At 44.6% G+C, this 25,171-nt stretch overlaps 1 protein-coding gene across 2 annotated transcripts in view; it reads left to right on the forward strand.

The window, feature by feature from the left end:
* ENOX1 (ecto-NOX disulfide-thiol exchanger 1) overlaps positions 1–25,171 on the forward strand; it is a 2,146,160-nt gene that overhangs the window by 2,014,204 nt on the left and 106,785 nt on the right. For both annotated transcript variants that reach the window (XM_069205418.1, XM_069205419.1), the window contains one exon: positions 23,205–23,249. In XM_069205418.1, coding sequence (XP_069061519.1) covers positions 23,205–23,249 — 45 coding nt within the window. The remainder of the gene's footprint in view (positions 1–23,204; positions 23,250–25,171) is intronic.

Genomic DNA, 25,171 nt, shown 5'->3' on the forward strand with positions numbered 1-25,171 from the left:
GCTTCTTCTCCATCATGTTGTCTCTTTATATTCTAATCATCTGCTGAGCTCAATAGGAGCAGCTGCGATTACATGTTGTTACACTCTTTTGTAAACTACTTAATTATAAACTGTTGCAGTAGGATTTGTTTGAATCAGTCTACCTCTTTGCCTAGTTGGGATGCTGGGTGCATAGGCCTTAATTTTATTTTGTCGTTATACTATGGGTTCACCATGATGTTTGCCTTTATATGTTGACCAATAAAAACAGTTAATCATCTAAAATTGGATAAAAAAATACCTGGTGTCCCTCCAGGGCCCTTTAGACCCTTAACGGGCGTAAGGGGAAGTGTGCAAAAATTGATTCAATGGATTAAAAATAATAACAGTCATTGACTTCAAGCTAGTACAAACTGTGCTCAAACACGGTATACAAATGGGAAATACAGTGAGCAAGCACATGGAGAAGATGGTGGCTGATAGTAAGAGGAAATGTCTGGCTACCTGGCCCGGACTATTGAAGCCACCCTTACCTTAGCCACCAGCTTGTAAATTCAGGCAAAATGTTATGTAGAAATGTAGCATGAATTAAAGGCTATCCACTCACCCCTTAACTATCTGTAGCACAGCAGTAATGAGTATATGAAAAATCAGTTAGAAAACCAGCATCAATGACCTGTAGCAGACTAAGCCCAAAAGAGCAAAGCACCACTGTATAATCACAAATCTGACAAAAATACAAGCAAACAGGGACATGTAACCCTATATCTCTACCATCCATGCTATTGCCGTTAGGCTCTTATCGTTTTATCCCCACATGTAGCTGCCCCACGTCCCCTAGCCTAGACTACTGGGTATCCAGAAACAAATGAGCAAACTCAATTAAAATTTTTAAAAAACACTGCCTGGGCTCCCTCGAAAAATTAAACATTACGCAAATACTGCACTGAAAGTATTTGATTTGATTTGATCAAAGAACAGAGATGAGTCTTCTTGACAGAAACAGCAAGTTGAGATTGTATAAAAGGTAGCCTCTCTGTCAAAGACACTACCCCTATATAAAATATATTTTATTTAAAAAGTTGCATTTCGCAGCGGTCCACACAGGTAAAAATTAAACTAAAAATGAATTTCGAGTAGATTTATGGTGTAATTCGTTAAAAACTACAACCGCTGGCAATCAGTAAGCCTTCTTGCATTGTTATTGCTTTCAGCAGCCAATGTGTCCCGGTGAGAAACACCAGAACCACTGAGTTACAGCGGATCTATTAATCCTGATGAGGTCAGTAGCTCCTGTTGCTGGCCTCTTCGGAATAATATGCGACTCCCAATGAGGCTCATGTTTTTTTGGCAACCTAGTACCACTAACTGAATATTATTCAGAGGTTCATGTTTCTGAGCATTGCATTGATCCTTAGGGTGAGAAAGAGGACTGTCAAACAGAACTTTCCTGTCTTTTTGCAAGAAGAGATACATTTGCATGTGACCTGCATACATTGGAAGTGACTTTGGTGCTGCTCACACTTTTGCTATAGGTCCTGTGTACATTTTGAAAATAAACGGTCTCAGAGAGGATCCTTAAAGAATCCCACACATACTCCTTTTTCGCTTGTGACATGGTGTGGCCAATCATGGTTCAATGTTGTTTGTTTTAGTGGGATGAGACGATCAATTTTGGGGCCAGACCTGATGCTCCCATCAACATGAACAGTCTTTTCTGGACACTATAATGCTCCACTGTCTCACAGGGAGTGGACAAATCCGATAGGATCAATACTGCTGTAAACTCAAGCCATGCCTGAATCCTTGCTCTGACCTCTAGGTTATTTCAATGCTTTTCCCTGATCTGAAACTTGACAGTCATGAAGCAGATGTGCTTTGTTAATGTTGCACTGGCACATGACTCTCTCATGAGAGCAAAGGCAAGTAGTCAAGGCTCATTCCTGGAACTAGCGGAGTTAGTATTTCAGATACAGCATGACACATTAAATAACTTTCAGTAATGTTAATGTCCAGTCAGTGCTTTATCTTTTATCTATTTACAGACACGTAAATGAAATTGCTCGACTTTATATGAACAAACTAAAGCAGAAATTGCTACCACTTGCTGTGGTTTTTTATATGATTGTGAGTACCACTGAAATCCAATGTGACAGGCATTGGATTTCTCATAACATTAGCTCTTTGGCTAATGTTCTCCATTGGTGTTTGGTTAATGTTGACTCTGGAATCTTTGCTAGTGCTCAAGTCTCTAGACCATGGTTGTGTAAGGGATACCAATGTGGAGGCAATGACCCCCATATGTTTCTAGACAATCCTTGAATATAATACTGGACAACTCAGTTGTCCTAATTTTCAACAGCTGAATATCAGGTACCCAGGGCACTGTTCTCAGAGGGATAGCCTCCAGGTACTGGGTGGCATGGGGAACCAAGACCAGAATTAACCTGTTGCCCACGGGTGTCATGGAGTGCAACAACAGGAAAAGATTGCAGGGGAGCTGTGGTCTTCCCTCCTGACTTGCCACTAGGCTGCCAGGTAGGGCAGGACCTGCAGAACGCATCTGAGGTCATCCCCATTTTGGGCCAGTAAAAGTGTGTACCAAGACTGTCAAAGGTCTTGTTCTGCCCCAAATGACATACCAGAGGCACATTATGAGCCAGCTCCAATAGGAAGGTGTTGTAGCACTGGGGAACCACCAACACATGAGTTGCACCAGGCTCCGGAACCTTAGGCTTGCTATACAGGACACCATTCTCCCAGTAAATCAGGTGATCACCAGAGATGTGACCAGCTGCCCAGGTCCTCAGCTTGCTGCCATCGGCTGACAAGAGTAGTGCATTCCCTCTGTGCTCTGCAGAATTATTTCCTAGTGGGACACCCTTTCTTCTGCCAATTAGTCAGTACAAATAGGTTTCCCAGGTCAGCAACATCTTCCCCTGTAGGCTCCGAGGCGTCCCCCTCAGGGTCAGCATCCTCCCAGGCCGTGGGAGCTTCAGGAGCAGGTTTCCCGCTCCATTTGCCCTTCCTCTTCTTGGCAGGTACCTGAGCCATTCTTGCAGGCTCCAGGTCCTCCTGAATACCCTTTTGGGCTGCCATGGACCATGTGGTCAGGCACACCCACTCAGGCAACTGTAACATCTCCAAATGGGACTTGAGCTCTACCTCCTTCTAGATGAAGTGCTCCAGATCATTGCCATGACAATCCACAGCTATGGATGAGCTCACATCTACCCTCAAGGAACTCAGACACCCCCCATACACTGAAAGGGAACCAGAGCCACTGGGTAGTGACTCTTATGGTTGTCAGCTGCAACAACTTGATGGAAGGCTTTTGGGATTACTTGTTCTGAGGTCACCAGACTACATCTGACGATTGTCATACTGGCTCCAGTGTCCCTCAGAGCCTCCACCCTCTGCCCATTGATGGTGATCCACTGCCTGTGAATCCTGGATGTTGAGCCAGTTTCTGACTGTCTCTAAACTTCTGCCTATACTTTTCTGGGGTCAGACCATACTTTCAACAAGGGCTTTCTTAAGGTGGGGATACCTCATTCCGTCCTCATTCTTCAGGGCCAGGAGGGTGTTACTCCCCTTGCTAGGGATATGCCTCCACAGACTAGCCCAACAGTCCTGCTCAGGAATCTTGTGCATATCTATGGCAATCTCATAAGCCTCAAACCACCTTTCAATGTCGGTCTGCCACAACAAAGTCAGGCACCAGACCTTTAGGAATGTGAACCCTCGTCTCTTGAGGGCACTGTGGAAATGCTGCCACAATCACTGCTGCACTCTGCCAGCATGGCCCTGATGTGCATCTTTTAAAGGCTCCTTTCTTGCTACAAATGTTGCAAGGTAATTTTCTCCTGCATGACCAGTTTCTTTCCTCCATAGCCAGCCTCTTTTCCTCCATTTTGAGCTTTTCCATCCTGAACCTGTACTCTGTCTCCGCCCGCTCCTCTGGGGACAGGTTACGTGAGGACGCACTGCTCCCTGCACATGAAGTGACCTCCAATCCTGGGAGCATATTGCCCCCTCCTCAACAGATAGCAGTCTAAGATCCTCCTCTGGGTCCTACTCTCATCCACATTCTTCTCATCCTTCTGGTCAACTGTTGTGCTTGGCACTTGATGGGCCTCTTCCCATGCTCTCAAGGCTTTCTGGGTCTCCACTTGCTTAGTTCTCCTCTTGGCAGGCAGCTCAAATTCCATCTTTACAAATGAGGTCTCAGACACACACAGTCAGAAGAAGAATTAATTTATAAAAGGCCAATCAGGGAGAATTTAAACTCAAATTGCTCCTAGATATGGGATGGCAGTGTACACCAAATCACTGTTTGGTATTGCACAAACACAAGTCTTATCCTCACCCGATCAGCAATGTGACAAATTGGGGTGTTGGTTGACTGGGGTGTGAGCCACCACATTTTTTGTCAGGGCAAGGCACAAGCAAATATCAATATAACCTGTGCTCATCCTCTGGTAACTTGGCACAGAGCAGTCAGGCTTAACTTGAAGGCAATCTCTAAAGTATTTGTGCAACACTTAAAACAGTAAGACAGTAAAAGAAAACATACAGAAAATGATGCCACACCAGGTTAGAAAATAGAACCTCATGTATTAAATAAAACAAGACCAAAAAGACAAAAATCCAATCAGTAGAACTTGAGGTATGACTTTTTAAAGAATAAACCGTATTATAGTGCCTAAAAGCAAAAACACCAATGAGGATATCGGGTCACACTGGACCGGGACAAAGACAAAAGGTCAGGCTAACTGTGATGGAGCGTGGGCTGACTACATGGACCCAAATAGGCCTGGTGAACAAAGTACCTTAATTCTGGTTGCAGAGCATTGCGTGGATCCGAGTCAAAGACGTGTCACATAGCCAGTGCGATGCGTTGGTTCTGATGTGCGGTGAGGCTGCAGTGAGAGGTGGGGCTTGCAATGCACATGCCGGTATTGGTAATGTGTTGTGAAGCCGAGGCGATGCATCGGTTCTAATGAGCAGTGAAGCTGCAATGTTGAACTTTGGAATTATCGTCAATGCTGCCACTGGCAAGGGATGCAAGAACCTACTCCAAGAAAGCATCGTGCAGCTGCAGTTCCAAAGGTGATATATCGAACTCAAGATGCGGGGCATTGTGGTGATGCAAGTTTTCTGCACTGAAGCCAGTCCATGCAGCAACAGTAATGGGTCAGTTCTGCTCAGGGATGCGCCGCTCAGTAGAGAAAATGCATGAGTTCTACTGAGAAGCACCTTAGGTCTACTTCAAGGGTGCAGGACTGGGGTTGCACCACTTGGCACAATAGACTCACAAATGGCAGAGTCCACCTGCAGAAGCAGTATTTTATGTCCCTAAGACTTCAGATCAGGAGGCCAGCTAACTAGCCCTTGGAGTCACTCTGGGTTCTTGGTTGGAGAGTCACTCTCTGGCAAGAGGGCAGCAGGCAACAGGTCCGCACCGCAACACAGGATTCCAGCAGAGTGCAGTCAAGCACAGTGGCAGTCCTTCAGCAGCAGAGCAGTCCTTTTTCCAGGCAGAGTATCCACAGGCCCAGAGGTGTACCGAAGAGTTGGTGTCTGAGATCCAGTATTTATACCTTGGTTCCCTGACTCTGGAAGGTAGGAGAAACTTATAGACAGTGGTTTTGAAGTGTAAACAGATCCCTGCCTCCCCTGCCCTGGCTACAGGCTGGCTGGACAGGACGCAGCTTATTCAGGTATAAGTGAGGCTGTATCCAGCTAGTACCTCCCATCCTGCTCAGAATGACCCATCAAGTCACACCTAAGCTCCCATTGTGTGTGGCTGTCTAGGAGTAATGCGCAAAGCCCAACTGCCACCTACACCCAGTTTTGTGACCAGAGACAGGTGCAGACACCAAGGCCCATATATACTTTTTTAGCTCTGCATTTGTGCCGCTTTGTGACGCAAAAGCGGCACAAACTTACAAAATACAATTGTATACAAAATTTTATTTTGGAAGTTTGCGCTGCTTTTGCATCAAAAAACAGTGCAAATGCAGCACTAAAAAAGTATAAATATGGGCCCAAATGGTTAAGGTAAGAAAATGCTAAATTTATAAAAGTGGCATGTTCAGAATTGCAATTTAAAATTCAATTTCTCCAATTTTGTTTCATATATATTTTTATTAACCTTTTACTTTCAAACAGACATAATTTTAGTACCGTTTACATTACTTGTTTCTATGTTCACACTTATTGCTTCATCAAACATTTTGGGTTATGCATCAATATCAGACTAGTTCTTGGTAACAAATCATTTGTGGTTGAGATACTTCTCATGTGTATAGGCAGTGATTTTTCATAGTCATTTATGTAGTAGTTGCCTGTCTGATTCCATTCAGAACTATGTACACGATGGTGGTATGTAGTGCTAATACGGTGCTGTGTTGGGTTGGGGGGGGTTCATTGACATTAGTTTATTCAGTTCTGTGTTAATCCTTAATTACTGAATCTAGTAATGTAGGGGGTAAGGTCTCTACATGTGCATGTAATGTGCTGATGCCGTTATGCTCACTCCTCCACCAGGTCCGTTATGCTGTGGTGTAGTCTGACTCTTTCTTCTTGTGCCTACTATGTTGCTACTAGACCTGCCTTCTCTTCCCCTATCTACCCAGCTTGCCACTGTGTGCTCCTTGCCCCTGATTTCTATTGTAAGGAGGAGGGTCCGTCGTCTCTCCATTAGTTCCCTTTCTTGAATTTCCCGCTCCCATTTATCTAAGACTCCCTCCCAGTCAGGAGTGATGGGTTTCAGGCGTAGCCCCTTCATCTCCTCTCGCTTCAGTGCTTGAAGCTCAGCTCTCGCCCACTTTGAGACATCTCTTCTCCAGACCTCCAGAGGGGGGCTTCCAGAAGATTTCCATCTAATGGCAATCTGTCTCCTAAATAGTACCACAGCCAGGTCTAAGAATCTTGTTTTTACCGATCCAGCCGCTGCTCCGGCATACAGTCCCATCAGACATGCCGCTGGGGATTGATCCAGTTCCCTTTCCAGCAGTGACCCCAGCTTTTCTAGCACCTCTCCCCAGGCATGTCGGATCTCAGAGCACCGCCACAGTATATGGTCCAGGTCCGCATCTAGTTCCCCACACCTGGGGCATGCTCTAGTTTCGCCTCAGTAAGTTATATTTAGTCTATGTGGGGTGAGGTATGCCCTGTGTAGGTAGTTGTATTGGATATAGCGCAGTCATGTGTTTCGTGATACCATCTTGGGGTAGGACGGTGCTCTCCTCCAGGCCGAATCCGTTAAGTCTTCCCCTAGAATTTTGCCCCAATGTTCTCTTAACGCCTGTAACGGCATCATGGAGCATTCCATTTGGGCCTTGTATAATTTAGCTACCAAGTGGGATTCATCACCCTGTGTCAGGAGTTAATGAAGGATCTTATGAACCTCTTGTTCCGCGTTGACAGTGTCCCAGAGTGATTTTATGCAGTGTGTTAGGTATTGATATGACAGAAACCTCCCGCCCGGGACATTATTTTTATCAATCATGTCTGTGAAAGTCCTCATTATCCCGTCCTGGAAGAAATCTCCAACTGTCTGTACCCTGGCCCGCGCCCGGACTCCCAGCCCGTGGCCAATTAATGTTTTATCTGGAGAGGTTTGCACCAGTACTGTTAATGGAAGGGCTGGTGAATAAGCTACTCCCACCCCTACTCGTATCGAGCAGCGTTTCCAGCAGGTTGCCGCTACCTTCATTAGGGCACTTTCCTCGCCCCGTGCTCCACCTCGAGCAATCATGTGTGCTAGTATCTTGCCTATATTCTGCACTCCAGTGTCAATGCATCTGTCCAGTTGGCCTCTTCCCCTTAGCCATCCTGCTGTCCACTGGATTTGACAGGCCAGGTAGTACAGCTCAAAGTCCGGTACTCCCAGAGCCCCCATGAGTCCTGGCCTAGTTAGGGCAGATAGGGATGTGCGCTTCCGGCCTCCATCCCACACCAGATCCCTGAGAAGTGTATTTAGTTTGTGAAACCATGTCGAAGGCACGAGCATCAGGAGGTTGGCAAAGAAATAGAGGAGGCGTGGGAGCATGATCATCTGAGAAAGGGAGACCCTAGCTGATATGGTTAGTCTGAGTGATCTCCAGAATCTCACCGAGGACCGGAGCGAGCGCAACGCCTTGCCCAAATTACCCTCGCGGAGGTCCTTTAAGTCGTGAAACACCTGTACTCCGAGGTACTTAAAGGTGCGTGGAGCCCACAGCACATCCCTGGGGCAAGAGGAGGGTCGCTCACTGCCCTCTACCATGGGAAAGACAAAGGTCTTATCACGATTAAGGCGGAGTCCAGAGACAGCACCAAAGTCATCTAATATTCTCAATGCCCTTGGTAAACCAGTCTTGCCATCTCTCAGATAAATTAATACATCGTCTGCGTAGAGTGAGATGATGTGTTCAGTTTGTCCCCACTCCACTCCGTGCCCCCTTCCCTCTATCCGGAACCGGGCCGCTAGTGGTTCGATTGCCAGGGCAAACAACAAAGGGGATAATGGGCATCCTTGTCTAGTCCCCCTGTGTACAGGGTAAATCTCCAAAATTATTTTACTCGTTCTCACTCGCACCAAGGGATCCGTGTATAGCAGATCCACCCAACGCACCCAGCCCTCACCCATCCCCTGGAGCATCACGGAGCACAGGAAATCCCATCGTATCGAGTCAAAGGCTTTTTCAAAATCTATTGCCAACAGTGTCGACCCATCGGGCTTTGCAGCTTGCGGCACATGTAAAAGATTAAACAGGCGCCTCAAATTTAGAGAGGTGCGTCGCGCTGGGATAAATCCATTTTGATCTTCATGTATTAAATTGGGGATGTGGCTGAGGAATCTGTTGGCCAATAGTTTACTCAAAATTTTAAAGTCACAGTTTAACATTGACAGCGGTTGGAAGTCTGTCACTGAGAGCTCACCAGTGTTCTGTTTGGGAAGAGGGACCACTGAAGCTTCTCTCAGTGTTCCTGGCAAGGAACCCCGTTGGAGAGTCTCCGCATACGTTTCAACTAGCCTGGGAGCCAGCACTGCGGAATACTTCTTGTAGAAGTCCATTGGGAGACCATCCGTACCCGGGGTCTTCCCCGCCGCCAGCTGTTCTATGGCCTCTTTTACCTCTTCTAATGTCACTAGTCCCCCTAGGCTATCCCCGTCCTATTCTGTCAGAGTGGTCAATGGTAATGCCCCCAGGTAATCACTGAACTTTTCTATTTCCAGGTTCTCTGGTTGTCTGTACAGGTAGGCGTAGTACTCCCTACAGGCTCCATTGACCTCACTAGGTGTATGTTTATGTAGTCCCCTTGCATCTGTAACACTCACTATAGGCATCCCCTCTCCACCAGGTCTCACCAACCATGCTAGCATCCTGCCTGATCTGCCCTCCTCCGCTTGTATTGAGGTTAGGTACCTTTGTGTGTTGTGGCATCTTAACTGTTCCTCAGTCTTAGCGTGTGAATCCTTCGCTTCTCTGAGTCTATCGCATTCTAAGGCAGTTCTGCTCTCTTTCTTTTCTTCTTCATGGATGGTTTTCTCTAAACCTATTAGCTCACGCTCGAGAGTGTGCGTAATCCCAACAGTCTGGCTCATGCAATGCCCTCTTACCGCTACCTTTAGCGTTTCCCATTCCACTCCTCTAGTTGACGCTGAGTCAGAGTTGGTGGTGATATGATCTGTGAGAAAGGAACGCAATGTCTCCCTATATGCTTGGTCCTCCAGAGAGGATGGGCCCAATCTCCATAATGGTATAGGGGGTCTGTCTCTAGTTGCTCGCCATGCGCAAAGTAGTGGGTTATGATCAGACAGAGTGCGCCCCAGATATTCAGTGTGGCTCATGTTCTGTGCTATCGCTGCTGAGCAAATCACCCTGTCAATTCTGGTGTGTAACTGATGTAAGTGTGAGAAGTAGGAGTAGTCCCTATCTTGCGGATGCTGCGCGCGCCATACATCCACCAAACCCCAGCCCGAACCTATTCCTCCAAGTGTTTAGCTATCTTATGCGTTGTTGCTCCAGCCAGTGTTGGGGTGGAGCAGTCCAGTTCAGTATCCAATACACAGTTAAAATCCCCTGCTAATAGCAGCTCCCCCCCCGGCGCATAAGGTGACTCAATAGGTGCTGCATGAAGAGTATCTGATCCTGGTTATGTGCATAGATACTGCTAATGGTAATTGTAACTCCATGTAGTATACCTTCTACAACCACAAACCTGCCTTCCTGGTCTATGTCCCCAGCTTTGGCCTCAAACGGGACCCCTGCTCTTACCCATATCAGTGCTCCCCTAGCGTAGGCCGAGTATTTAGTAGCAAATATCTGTCCCCTCCATCTATGCTGGAGTTTGTCTACTTCGGAGGTGGTAAGGTGAGTCTCCTGCAGCATGACAATGTGCACCCCCGCCGTTTCAAGTACGATAACACTCTGTACCTTTTAAACGGCGATTCCATTCCCCTGATATTTCTGGTCAGAAAGTTGTATTCAGCCATACTAGATTAATTAGGATGAAACTGAGTTCTGTCGCGCCCCCATGTGTCCCCTCCTCCACTTCTCGTTGTGGATGACTGTGTACTACGCTCATAGTGTTTTCATCACCATCAAGAAAGTGCAAACATAAACCCCAACTCCCGGACCCCAGGGCACCTCTCAAAATGTAGGTTGCCCATAACACATTGCAAAAACGAAGCAATAACAGCAAGTTAATTAAAGTTCTCGCCATCCTGTCTCATGGCGAGAAACTAGTGGGGGGGGGTGGATGCGTGTCCGTCGGGCCTCATTCGCATGGCACTCCTCACCTCGTGTTCAGGTTGTGGACCATTTAACCTTGCTCGTCCGCAGTCTGTGGGGTTACCCTTGGCGCATCACCTGGACCAAAGGAGCACTCGTCAGAGGACATGGATGCACGGTCCGAGTCTCCACTACCACTATCAACCAATGGAGTGCCTCCACAAATGGAGGCCGCCGCGTTCAGTGCGTCCATCCTGGCCAGTGCCTTTTGGGCTGTGGTTGGTCTTGTCCGCGATCTGTTTCTGTTTCGCTGTTTCTTCTGACCCCTTCAACCCGTGCGGGCCATGCGCTCGCTCTGGCCACGTGATCCCTCCGCCATTCCCTTCGATTCCAGCCAGTCCCATGCCTCCTCAGGTGTCTGAAAAGAACATGGTTTTGCCGTCCAGGGTTACCCTTAGCTTGGCCGAAAAGAGAAGAGAGTATTGTATCCCATCTTCTCGGAGTGTCCTCTTCACTGACTTGTAAGAGGCCTGTTTCATCTTCACTTCCATAGTGAAATCGGGAAACAGTGTTACCGTGGCATTTTCGACTTTGAATGGTCCAGTCTCTCTGGCCCTTTGGAGTAGGGTATCTCTGTCCTTCTAGTGCATTAATTTGGCTATCACCACCCTTGGTGACTTTCCTGGTAGCAGTGGGCGTGAGGGGACTCTGTGTGCCCGCTCCAGGGAGAAGAAGGGCAAAAGAAGCTCCGGGGCCACGACCGTGCGCAGCCATTCCTCAAGGAACTCTACCATATTTGGTTTCTCAACGCCCTCAGGAAGACCCACGATCCGTATATTATTTCTGCGGCTTCTCCCCTGTGCATCCTCTACCCTACGCTCTAGTTGTTGCACTCGTTCAGTTAGGTGTAGGACTGTGGCGCCAAGGCTATCTTGTTTCGGTGCGAGCTCTGTCAGTGTAGTTTCAGTGTCTTTCACTCTGTCCGCTAATTGGTGGTGGTCGGCTCTCAAACGTGGTCTGTACCGTGGATTGTGCGGGGTCCTCCATCTTCTCTTTGTCGTAGTCTCTGGTGGTGTTACAGCCCTGATTTTTGCCTCTTGCCCTGTGCCTGGTGGTCATCCGGGACATGTAGATCGTACTTCAATTGTCAGACATGTGGGAGATTACTCAGTGCCTCGTCCTAGGCTTATAATATCACCTTCAGATGTTCTCCACGGCATTGATAATGTGTTCCCTTGCAATGTCTCTGACTAGGGGTGCACCAATCAGGCGCTGTCCCGGTACTGTCTTTCTTCAGTGAAGTGGCAGGACTGCCCCTCAGGAGATCGTGACATCAAGCCAGTCGTCTTCCACGAACAGGCACTGTTTCTAAGGTTTGTCTATGTGTATGACCCCAGCTTATCGTACTTGAAATGGCGGGGTGCACATTGCCATGCTGCAGGAGACTCACCTTACCACCTCCGGAGTAGACATACTCCGGAATAGATGGAGGGGACAGATATTTGCTACTAAATACTTGGCCTACGCTAGGAGAGCACTGATATGGGTAAGAGCAGGGGTCCCCTTTGAGGCCAAAGCTGTGGACATAGACCAGGAAGGCAGGTTTGTGGTTGTAGAAGGTATACTACATGGAGTTACAGTTACCATTAGCAGTATCTATGCGCCCAACCAGGACCAGATACTCTTCATGCAGCGCCTATTGAGTCACCTTATGCGCCAGAGGGGGGGAGCTGCTATTAGCAGGGGATTTTAACTGTGTATTGGATACTGAACTGGACCGCTTCACCCCAACACTGGCTGGAGCAACAACGCATAAGATAGCTAAACACTTGGAGGAATAGGTTCGGGCTGGGTTTTGGTGGATGTATGGCGAGCGCAGCATCCGCAAGATAGGGACTACTCCTACTTCTCACACTTACATCAGTTACACACCAGAATTGACAGGGTGATTTGCTCAGCAGCGATAGCACAGAACATGAGCCACACTGAATTTCTGGGGTGCACTCTGTCTGATCATAGCCCACTACTTTGCGCATGGCGAGCAACTAGAGACAGACCCTCTATACCATTATGGAGATTGGGCCCATCCGCTCTGGAGGACCAAGCATATAGGGAGACATTGTGTTCCTTTCTCACAGATCATAGCTCCACCAACTCTGACTCAGCATCAACTAGAGGAGTGGAATGGGAAACCCTAAAGGTAGCGGTAAAAGGGCATTGCATGAGCCAGACTGTTGGGATTATGCGCACTCTCGAGCGTGAGCTAATAGGTTTAGAGAAAACCATCCACGAAGAAGAAAAGAAAGAGAGCAGAACTGCCTTAGAATGCGATAGACTCAGAGAAGCGAAGGATTCACACGCTAAGACTGAGGAACAGTTAAGATGCCACAACACACAAAGGTACCTAACCTCAATACAAGCGGAGGAGGGCAGATCGGGCAGGATGCTAGCATGGTTGGTGAGACCTGGTGGAGAGGGGATGCCTATAGTGAGCGTTAAAGATGCGAGGGGACTACATAAACATACACCTAGTGAGGTCAATGGAGCCTTTAGGGAGTACTACACCTACCTGTACAGACAACCAGAGAACCTGGAAATAGAAAGGTTCAGTGATTACCTGGGGGCATTACCATTGACCACTCTGACCCATATCCCAGAGGCAGGCCAATCACGGTGCTAGGGGGAACCAGGGGAGTGCACAAGTCGGAATTCTGCTCTTGTGCACTCAGTTCCGCGGGCCTCCTTTTTTCACCTACAGGCGCGTTCTAACTCACTAGCGCGGCCCAGGACAGGCTGCCAATCTGCCACACAGTGTGCACTCCCCTGGTTCCCCCTAGGGCCGTGGTTGGCTTGCCTCTGGGATATGGGTCTAGTCTGATTCTCCCTCGTTGCCGCTGCATCTGCTCTGCCCCAGCAGCCCAGTCTGTCCTCTCCAGTATAGGCCTCCGGCTTACCAGAAGTGATAGCGCTCCCCCGGGCCGGGCCGCAACATCCTTCTGGTTGTGCCTCCAGGGGTCTTGTTTTAAACCACCAAAATGCAGCTATTGAGGTACCTCCATGGCTCCGCCGATATCCAACGGCCGGTCTGGCCCAAGATTAGGCCCTGTTGCCGGCTCCCCACACAGCGCCGCTGCTTCACTTCTCACCTCTGTGCCGCTCTTCCTAGGCCAATCGTGCGCACTAGGGATCACCACTATAAAACCCGGAGTCTCCTCCAGCGTGCCGGTCAAAGTCGGCTCTCCTCCACGAGCCCCGGGCCCCGGCCCCCGCTCTGTTCCTCTCGCTGCGCCCATGGGTTAAGACAGCCGGGGGGCCCCGGGCCGCTGCTGCCGCGGAATCACTCCGATCGCCATGGGCCAGGGGAAGCACTCCAGCCAGCCCGACAGGCATGGGCATGACAGAAGCCCCCCGGGAGCGCGAGCCGCTCCTCTCATCAGCGTCCCACCTCCGCGGTACAGCAAGGCGCCGCCGCGCCTCGCGGGCCCGTCCGGGCTAGGCCTCCAGCCACGCCCAGGTCCACTCCTGAAGTTGTCCGCGGGCGCCTCCGAGTTCCCAGGCGCTAGCCGGCTGCTCCTCGCCTGCGCCTCAGTATCCCTCTGCACGGCCAGGTCTACTGGCTCAAAGGGGGAGTAGATTCAAGCAGGATTCTGCTAGGCCCCGACAGAACCTCGGGATTATGCGTCCGCCATATTGGTGTGGTTGACCACGCCCCAAAATCCAATTTCTCCATAAGTTTAAATTGTGATTCCAGAGACACCAAACATGAAGGGGTCATCTGTACCCACTCGAAAGTTAGACTTATAAGATCTAATGAAACAACTCCAATGTTTACCTATGGGAGAAATAGGCCTTGCATTGGTGAAAAATGAATGTAACAGTTTTTTACTACCTGGACATGTAAAACTAAAAAGGTAATGTCCTACTTTACATTGCAATCTGCACTCTGGACTGTCCAGGGCCTACCCTCAGGGTGAGTTGTATGTACTGGAAAAGAATATTTGGGCATGGAAATAGGTTTATTTTGCCAGGTTGAAATGTTAGTTCAAGACTGCACACATTGGCTCCTCTGCAGTGGCAGACCTGAGACTTGTTTAGAGGGCTACCTAAGTGAATGGAGAATCAGTGCTGCAGGCCTAGTAGTAGCATTTAATTTAAAGGCACTGGGCACATGAAGTGCACTTTACTTGGGACTCATATGTACATTATATATGCCAGCTGCGTATTTGCCAATGTTGCCATGTTTTAGGGAAAGAGCGCACCTTAGCACTTGTTAGCAGTGGTAAAGTGTGCAGAACATTAAGGTGAGCAAATACGTCAGCAAAAACAGGAGGTCTGAAGGCAAACAATTAGGGGGAAACCACACCAAGGACTCCAGGTCTAACATTTAATTAAAGTGGAAGCTTTCACTTTCATAACTTAAAAGAGACAAACTTGGTCAATGAATTATAAAATAGAATAGTGGTGGGCTTTCATGTTTAAAATCCCAGTTTTGTGGACTTTCCATCAGGTGAAAAAGTGTGCAGTCTACCACCAAAGGTCATCTGAGCAAACTAGCAGCTTGGAATATCGCAGTATCTGCGTGGACAACACCACTACATAGGGTGTAAGTTTCTTTTTCAATCACGAGAGAGTAGTGATTAGAAAGGATTTTAGAGAGTTGGATTGAAAGGATCAATTGATTTCTGATTGTTTAGGAGCAAATAATTTTGCAGAAGAGAACAGAAAAATGTTGGGAGAGTGGGGACTGTAGTTGACAGAATCTAATTCACTTTGGTGTCCTTTGAATGACTACCCTGTTTCAGCTAGGTCTAATCGAGTAAAGACATTGTAGCTGAACTACTGTGATGCAAATAGGTTACATTTCTTTTTGTTTTGAGTCTGGCTGCACGTTTTTGCATGCACCGACTATGCATTAAATGTGATTGAAGGGTCGGTGTCTATCAGTAGTATAATGGAATTGTGACAGTGATCCAAATATTTAAAAGTGAAATCAGCCCGGTTCCTTTTTGGCATAGAGTTATGCTATTCCAGAATGTGCAGTTTTAGTGTGTGTTCATTCACAAAAAAAGGCACCAGCAATACGTGCATAGAATTCACAATAATGGTAAAACGTCTGCACATTTTCAGCCACCTTTTTTTGCCCTCCTTTGTTTCACAGAAAATAGTGGATACATGCACTGTAATTTAGGTACAGGCATCTACATGTTAATTGCCTATTTCCATTATCGAAAACAGGAAATCTGTTTGCCAAATCTCAACAAAACTCAAGTAGCACCCTGTATCAAATGCTGAGATTTAGTTAGTCAAGTAGGATCCTTACGGTATCGACATTCACTACTGTTGTTTGCCTGCATTACATGTTCAGTGTGAGTGTGATGCAACAGAGAGGGTCTGTTTATCCTCCTTGGCCTATATATCTGTTAAGGGTCAGATTGTGGGATTGGTTGGATGATAATAGCTTTACTGCTCAGATGTTGTCAGGAGTTAATAGATTTTACAGTTATTAACAGCCTTATTACCAATTTTTATGGCATTAACAGAAGTTAATATCCTCATCAATGAACCGTAAGGCATACTAGTTGCACACAAAGAGTACTGGAATAATACAGTTTACGTATTCCTTTCTAATGAGCAAGTAACTTGCTTCTTGTCAACTATTTTTATTTTTGGACATGCAATTTTTAACTGCATTCTTTTCACATCAACATTTGAATTATATTATATTTTTATTTTTGAAGTTCCTGGAAAGTGGGATTCATTTGAAGTTGACAACAGGGAATAGATTTACTGTATAAGCTTATCTATGTCTTTATATAAAGCAGATCTGGTATAGTAGAAAGATGTTCAGATAGTTAAACATAAGTTTTGAATTATGATATTAACATTTCAAGTTTTTTGTGACCTTTTTATTTAATTTTAAGGAGATACATTGTTGTCAGGTCCTCATCCGGTATTTGTACTAATTTCCATTTTATTTTTAGATTTTAATATCTTTAAGGTGCTATATCAATTTTAATGTTTCTATTTTAAATGAAACCAGTTTGTGTGTGTGTATGTGTGTGTGAGTGTGGGTGAGTGTGTTTGCTAAAATGCTTTAACTTAAATTTTAGAATAAGGAAAATTAACCATGCACCTTCACAGCCAGCACCAAATCCAAAACTTGCATCTCAAGTCAGTGGTAACCTGTAGGAAGTCTACTTCAATAATGGATAGATAGCTAGAAAAAGCCTTATAGTACTATCATACTTCAGTAACTTTTTAAAGACATTCCATTTCTTTATTCTTGATTATTTTCAACATTATTTGTATATTCTCATACACACAACATAACATACCTTTAATTATGAGGACCAGCCATGACGGTTATGAAGTGTGTATTTACTATTCTTACTCCATCACACTTTAATTTTTTTTATACACTAGCTCGAAACTACTTAAACACACTTTCGGGAGGGACCCTCATAATGCACTCGTCCTCAGAAGTATAGTCTTTGTCTGGGCCCTACAGTGATTACCCACACTTTGAGAACTGACCTGGTCCTCACGGTGTGGGTTAAACATAAAGCATGCCATTTTGCTAAATCATATCATTATCATTAATGTACCCAACAGTTAATTCTCTTCCCTTGTACATATAAACGAGATGCCATGAATGCCTACATTTTATATGAAATCCAACAATAGTTGTGAATAGTAACAACAAATCTTCAACACAGAGTGTCAGATAACAACATTTCACATGTACATCATTGGTACACATATGGATTTGTATTCATAACCAAACAATTGGAGAGACAAACTACTGTACCCTCAGTGCAACTCTTTTACTTTGTTTTAGAACATTTCATATTAGAAAGATTGCTATCTGCAATTTGACAAATAGTTGAATCCAAAGTTTTTCTAAATTAAATTAAAAACAATCTTTAGTTCATAGATAGCTTTTCTCTCGAATTAACTTTTCATCTCTAGATTACATGATAAGCAAGGGTTGATAGTATAATTAGAACAAACTACCATCACTAAACTCTTGTGCATCAGTATAATCTTTTGTCATTTGTCCTCTATAACAATAGTATATAAATGTGGCTAGTTCTGCATTCTTAGACAATACTTTCATTCATGTTATCATTTTAGTGTTACTGCCTTTCACACATACTTAAATTCTTAACAGTCTTGCATACTCTAGACAAGATATAATTATGTAATTCTCACCTCAATCTTGCTTGCTCACTATCTAGATATAGCTTTTGCAGTAGACAACGTTTAAGGATCAACTGTCTTTTAAGACATAAAATCTATGAGGGGACAGACATATAGTAATTCAAGATCAGGATAAACTCAATTGGGTCAGTTTGTTCTTAATTTAAAGGGAGTCAGTTTGCACAATGTTTATATTAAATGTATCTCAAAATGTAAGATTCATGAATAACTTGAGGAGTCTCCAGAGATTTTTACCAATCTTTCCTAGTAGCAAACATTTTAAGATCCACTGTTGTTTCATGCATTACATCTATGAGTAAACAGATGTATACTTCAAGGTCAGAACAGACTCAATTGGTTCTATTAGTTCTTTAGGTTAAGGGCATCAGTCTAAACACTTTTTACATTCAGCATAGTAAATTTGAGGTTCGTGAATAACTTAAGGAACCTCTAAGAATTTTACCAAACAATAAATATTAAACCATATTTCTAAATAGCAAAACTCAAAGGAAAATTGTAACCCAAAAGGTTTTTTCCTGTATAATTGATGCAAATATCCACTTTCTTTAGACATAATTACAAATGCCAGTCATGCACTGAGAAATACTGGTGTTTTAAGGAGTATCCCTTCTACTGTAGTATTTGCAATGTTGGATTTCATAAATAGTTAACTCATCAGTGGCTGTTATCTGTGGGCGAGAGGAGCCAAATAATATTATGGCTGTTATTAGATATAATTTACCTTTATCTTTATCGAATGTTGCTTCACCGGGAGATCCAGGGGACAACAATTTGAAACAGAGTGCTATTTTAGCTCTCTCTATTTATGGTGCTGCAAAAGCCTAGTAACACTCCAAACACATGTGAAAGCGATGACTATCTTGTTGTAAGCTAAAAAAGACTTCCATTGTCAAAAACATGGTCTCAATACACTTTCTACTTAAAATGCATCAAGGTGTATTACTTTTGAATTGAAATATTTCAATACTCAAGCAATTTTCACAAAAAAAATTTAACTGCATATTGTGTTCTCTTGCAGTATCAAACTCACAACCACAGAAGTGGAACTACAATCTTGTAATTTTATATTTGTTTCCACTCCCAAAGCACGACAAATCTTTTCCCCCATCCATTACAAATCTGCAGCGATTACATTTTATGCACTTGTAACATCCACTAGGAAAACTAGATAGACACTGTGTGCCCTCCAGGTGACTTGTGTTTTTGTATAGTATACTTAATAGTGTCACTTAGGCTCAAAATCAATTTTAAAGTCAGTGCTCAATGGAACTCTGGGCAGATATAGCTTATCACGGTCCAGCTTCTTTGTTGGTGCAACTTGTCTTCACACAAAAATAAGTTGTTCTATTAGACAATTCAGTAAAACCTAAAACCATTTGGTAATGCTGAAGGCAGCTGACTTATGTTATAAATTAAAAACATCTCCTTGCTTCTAATCCTTTCCCTTGTTGAATGCTAGTATACAAACTAGATACACCCGTAGGTCGTTTCATAGCCAAATTAATTATATTGTTAACTTGCTAATTAATACTGATACTGCTGCAATTGACATTGTCTTCGGTGAACTGTGACCCCTGACTTTTTTCTAGTTAAGAATGAATTATCAGTGAAAATGTGTATCATGAACAAACCTATATTAATCCAAATATTAGCAATAAAAATAAGCTGAACATGTTTCTGTAAATTCTGAAATGTGTACGTCATGTGAGGAAAATGCAAAGCACACATTTCTGCCCAAGAGCTGTTTTACAAAGTTAGCAAAATTAGTCCAATGATAACAACCAAATATATATATATATATACTGGTGGTCACCAGTAGTTAGTTATAGTTAGGACCATTTTTTTCCATAGACAGGGTGTTTTTTGTTTTGCCAATAACTTTGGCACCTTTTGCTGAATCTTCACAAAATCTTCAAAACCTATACTTTGGTCCATTCAGCTGCTGTGTTGAAAGTTCTGGGGTGATCCGTCAAGCAGGGGCTTGAGAAAGAGGGGTCCCAAAACATTTTTTTCCTATTTTACATCAATGGGATTTTAAAAATGTTTGAACACGACTACAGCCCGAACTGCTGAACGGAATGACACCAAATTTGGCAAAAGCTAGTTCTTTCATCCAGAAAGCACGCTTTTGTGATTTGGTGTAAATCCCTTCGGTAGTTTTGGAGAAATTAGAGTTAAAAAAATATAGAAATATAGGGACATGGATCCTCCGCAATACAACCGTCCCTGTGCTGATATCTGAATGGCTGCCAACACTTCAAGCAGGAAGTATTGGCAGCCATCTTGGGACTCTTTATGTCAGAAAAATCCGCTGATCCGCATCTGCAGATTTTTCTGATGTTTAAAAAAAAAGAGTGGTTTCCCACCCTTTTCTTTTAATTAGCCCCTAGGTGGGCCAAGACCCGGGGGCATTGAGGGCTTTAATAAAGAGGGGGCACACATGCCCCCCCCAGGTCTTTGATTAGCCTCGGGCCACCACCAGTCTGGGGTGATCAGAATGAATAATGCGGGGCAGCGTGACCCCCCTGCGATCCAGGGACCACTACCTCCCTGTAGCAAAAGAAATACTTTCATAAAAGAATACTTTCATATGGGTGAAGCCCTATGGCCTCAGCCAGAGCCCCAAAGACCACCATGTCCCCGGAGACCACCATATCCCCGGAGCTAAATAAGACGTTTGTGAAGGGGCTCTTTGGCCACCTCCCCTGGGCAAAATAATGTTTTAAATGGGGGAGGCCTTTTGGCTTCCCCCAGAGCCACGGGGACCACCACCTACCTGGGGCTAAATGAGAAGTTTCTGCACTGGGGGCGCACGGCTCCCCACAGCCCAAAGGACCTCCACCTCCCTGGGATTATTTACTTAAATTAAGGAGGGCCATGCGCCCTCCCCCCCCAAGAGCCCCTGGGACCGCCACCTCCATGCTATAGACGAATGAAGGGAGTCCATTGCAGACCCGAGCCCTAGAACTACCAACACCCCAGGCAAATTGAACATTGGAGGGGGGCCATGAGTCCAAGATGGCCCTGGGGACCACCACCGTCCAAGGCCGGCTCCTGCTGTGTCCCAGGATGCCCACCCTTAGGACATAGCTGTTTGCACTGACTTGATGGAAGCTTTGAGAGCTCCTGCCAAGTCAGGCCAAACGCTTCACTTTCTGCAAGTGAGAGCTGTGAGATAGCTCTCACTTGCAGAAAGCAAAGTTTTTATCTGTTTCCCTGCACGCAAATATGTGTGCAGGGAAACAAATAAACACATTGCTCCCAGAAGCAGGGAGCTGCTATTAAAAGCAGCTCCCTGATTCTGGGATCAATGCCAGATCCCTCAGGATGTGGGGAGCCAGCTAGGACCATGGGGGCCTTCAGGCTCCGCCCGCTGTCCAGTCACTCTCTCTCTCTTGTTATTGCAATGATCTCTTCATACAATGGCTTCAAAGAGTCAGACTAGCAAGATGTTTGGTAAGAATGTTATAGTTTCGTTTGGATGCAGCACAGAGTCACTTCTTGCCTAATGGCCAAGGTCTTTGTGCTGTTACTCAATAGACTAAAGGTTCAAATTCTAGAATTGCCTGGCAGTGTGTCTGTTTAATTTCTAGTGTTTTCACTGTTAAACATTCCGAGTGAAGGAACATTGAAGTATTTTTCCCCTAAAAATCTGTGGGTTGAATGTCATACCTAAGTCTGGACACTGCACATTAAGGAGTAACCACTGCCCTAATGGTTAAGGTCTCAGACTTGCACATTGAAGGTTAAGGGTTCTAGTTTAGGTCAATCTGTAGTCATTTCCTGCTCTAATTCTATTTTCAGCTATATATAACTAATTAAACATTTAAGTTACATACTGAAAGGTGATCTCACTCTTTTTAATTGACAAAAACATATTTTTTAAAATGTTTCCAGACTCATTCCATGTATATCTTCAATAAAAGCCCAAAATGCTATGTATCTCAATCTCTCACTTTCTCTCTCTCCCTCAGGGTTGGGTAGTTAGAGGGGTTGGCTGCAGGTCGTGACTGCAGGCCAGGCCCTGCGGCCAGCTCTCCCCTGCACGGCAGAAGACCATGTGCAGCGCAAGGATGGGTGGTTATAGAGGGTTGGCAAAGGGCCTGGCCTGCGGTCAGGACCTGCAGCCAACCCCTCTAACTACCCAACCCTGAGAGAGAGCCAAAGGCTGTGCGCGGCAGTGGTTGGATTAGCATATAGCAATGAAAATTACTATATGTTAAAAAACAATAGAAATTCACTGAAAAAAACAAAGGTTACAGGGATGTTATTATTAGGCTCACATTTTTATACGTACAAAACCATAGGAATTCACCTGTTAAGGTTCAAGTTATCTCAATTAACTAAAACATGCCCTCGCCATGTACTGCTAATTAACCTACAAATTACAGCACTCATGACGTCTTTGATAACATCACTGATAATATCAATGTAATATTTGCAATTACGTTTTTGATGAAAAAACAGTGCCTGGCTAAGGCACGAGTTATGATTACCTCAGGGCACAAGTTACAGTTACTTGAGATAACTCTAACTATAACTGGTGAATTTCTTTGGTTTGGAACATTTAAAATGTGAGCTTAACTATAACTGCCCTGTAACCTTTGGTTTTTTTAAGTGAATATTTAATATAGTTCACATTGTACCCTACCTTTGTGCGCAGTACATAACTCTTCTATATTATAAATTTGTCGTTTTGTCATTTTTTACCTTATTGGTATGTAGTAAAACACTAGCGGCCTCATTATGAGGCTGGTGGTACTAGGACTGCCAGCCTCGTGGTGGCGGTTTGACCGCCGAGCTCAAGGCGGTCCGACTGCCAAATTACAACCTTTGGCAGGCGGAGCCCCCTAAAGACCACTGTCCCCGCCAGGAAAATCGTTCCCAATGTGGTGGCACACGGGGTTGTAAGCAGCCAGAGCGAAGCTGAACTCCACTTTCTGCCAGCCTTTTCATGGCGGGGACACCGCCATGAAAAGGCTGAAGGAAAGCCAGTGGTGGGGGCCAAAGGGAGCATGGGCAGCGGGAATGCGTCTTACAATGTCCTGCCTGTCAGCCCGGCAGGAACATTGTAATATGCTCAGGGCAGATGTCACCGTCATGGCGGTGTCGTCCTCCCTGTGAGTTTGGCGATCCTGTGATGGGACCGCCAAACTCATAATGAGGCCCTATGCATCTACTCTTTTGGCCACTAAGAAATCATTAATAGATTTAAGAATAGGAAGTTAACTTACACAGCTATGACATATAATGCTTATTTTTCTTTAAACGTTGCAGGGTGATGAAGCCCACGAGACATTTGAACATGAACGTCACACACATGTATGTATTACAATATTCATGCCTAGCTTTCATGTTAAATGTAGACTTGTAAAGCTGGTTATAAATTAATGGCCATGTGTTATAAATATAACTGAAATTATGTTGAGATATGCAGCTTCTTTGTATTACCTGTTCATGGTCTGCAAGAGATAAATGGATCAAGTAAAACACATGTGGGCCGTACATCATTGGTCTGGAGTTATGCTCCTGTGTGCTGTTGGTCCTTTAAATCCACAATTGCACTTTTTATATGTAAACATTTCAGCTCATTGAGCATTTTATATCTACAGAGGGGTGTGTGAAATGTGCTCCATTTCTGTGTGTGCGCATTATTATTTTGCTCTTGTAGAATGGAATCAGCTGTGGCAATGTCACATGGAGGATTCACAGCATGTACGTAATAGTTTTCTCAAGACTACAGGACAGTCCTACTTAAAGTCTACTTAAAGGATGCAATCTTCAATTCTCTATTTTAATTCTCAACACTTAAGTGTTAACAGAGCGTAATATTTACATATAAACAATGGTAGGCCTCATACAGAGTACATTTATATTCGATGTTCATGGCCACTGGGAGCCAGAAGAGGAATCATAGATCAGGAGTGATGCCATCAAAGAGATAATAGGAATCATGTAGCTATATTCTTTTGTCCCTGAAGTGTGTGTAAATTGTGTTTGGGTAATCCTCAGAACAAAAGATGTAATAATGCCCGTTAAATCAATTCCTGGCCTGTGCGAGGGAACAGCAGCAGGGAAAAGATGTGCTTTAATAGTTTAAGGTTTACTGTACCTGAGGTATCATTGAGAATAAGAGTGTCTAGTAAAACAAAGGACAGGTTTAAAAGTATCTCCTACTGACTAGTCAATGGGTTAGGCATCGGTTTTACAGAGTTTACATACATCTAGCTAATAATATTAGAAAGACAGTGTTTACGTTTTAGTTTGAAAACTTTGAAGCAAGTTGACCATCAATTCTGGACTTCCAGCTAAAGAATCAAAGTTAATTACATAACCTCGGATTAACATATACGGGGCTAAAGATGTATATTTAAAACAGTGATTAGAGTGCTGAACCTATATGAATCCTGAGTGTGTAAGATACACTTTTTTCACTTTAAGGGAATAGTGTGATTGCAGGTAAATGAGCAGCCTGCTAAGACTGAATCCAAATAAGTGGTAGAAGAGAGGAGAGTATATTGAGAATTTCCTGACTGACAGTGATAAAAGATGCGGAGAAGTCCAATGAGATCAGCACTTCATAATTGCCATTGTCCATCTCCTCCCTACGATCATCCACAATGCCTGCCACAACTGATTCTGTGCAGCATAAGGGAGGAATCTTGTTTATGTGGGGTCCAGAGGATCAAGAGTTTCAATAAGTGTCTGAAGTTGACCGATCACAACTTTTCCATCATTGCTGATTTACAGAACAAGTCGGGTATCGGCTGGAAGTTTGTCAGCTCAACACAATTGGTTTTAGTTTCTTTTCAAATTGGTGTTGCATGTGTAACTTCCTTGCTTTTAAGACCTTGATGTTAGGAAGAAATTGTTCATAGTTTTCAGGGGTTCAGCTATTATCAAAGTTAAGTATAGCTCTATTTTGGTTAGTGCTAGAACCAGGTATCTTAAGAAGCATTCACCTCCTCTGGCACCGACTAGCTTGTAAAATGTTTCTGTAGAAAAGGCAAGTCAGTTAGAGAAAACACATATCATGATCATACAGAAAATGGACCAAATTGCTGCTGTTGAACTTCCACTTCATCTTGAAAAAAGCCCAGAGCTGAAGAGGAGACTCTACGCTTACTAAATTCAGCATTGTGTTAATTTACTTTATTTCTATTGAAACAATGTACAACTAAAGCACCTAATTGCTTGGATGAGACTATCTTAACAATTGTTACCCTAGGTTTCCTCAGTCCTTC

This window comes from Pleurodeles waltl, chromosome 8, assembly GCF_031143425.1.
Source record: "Pleurodeles waltl isolate 20211129_DDA chromosome 8, aPleWal1.hap1.20221129, whole genome shotgun sequence".
Classification (NCBI taxonomy): domain Eukaryota; kingdom Metazoa; phylum Chordata; class Amphibia; order Caudata; family Salamandridae; genus Pleurodeles; species Pleurodeles waltl.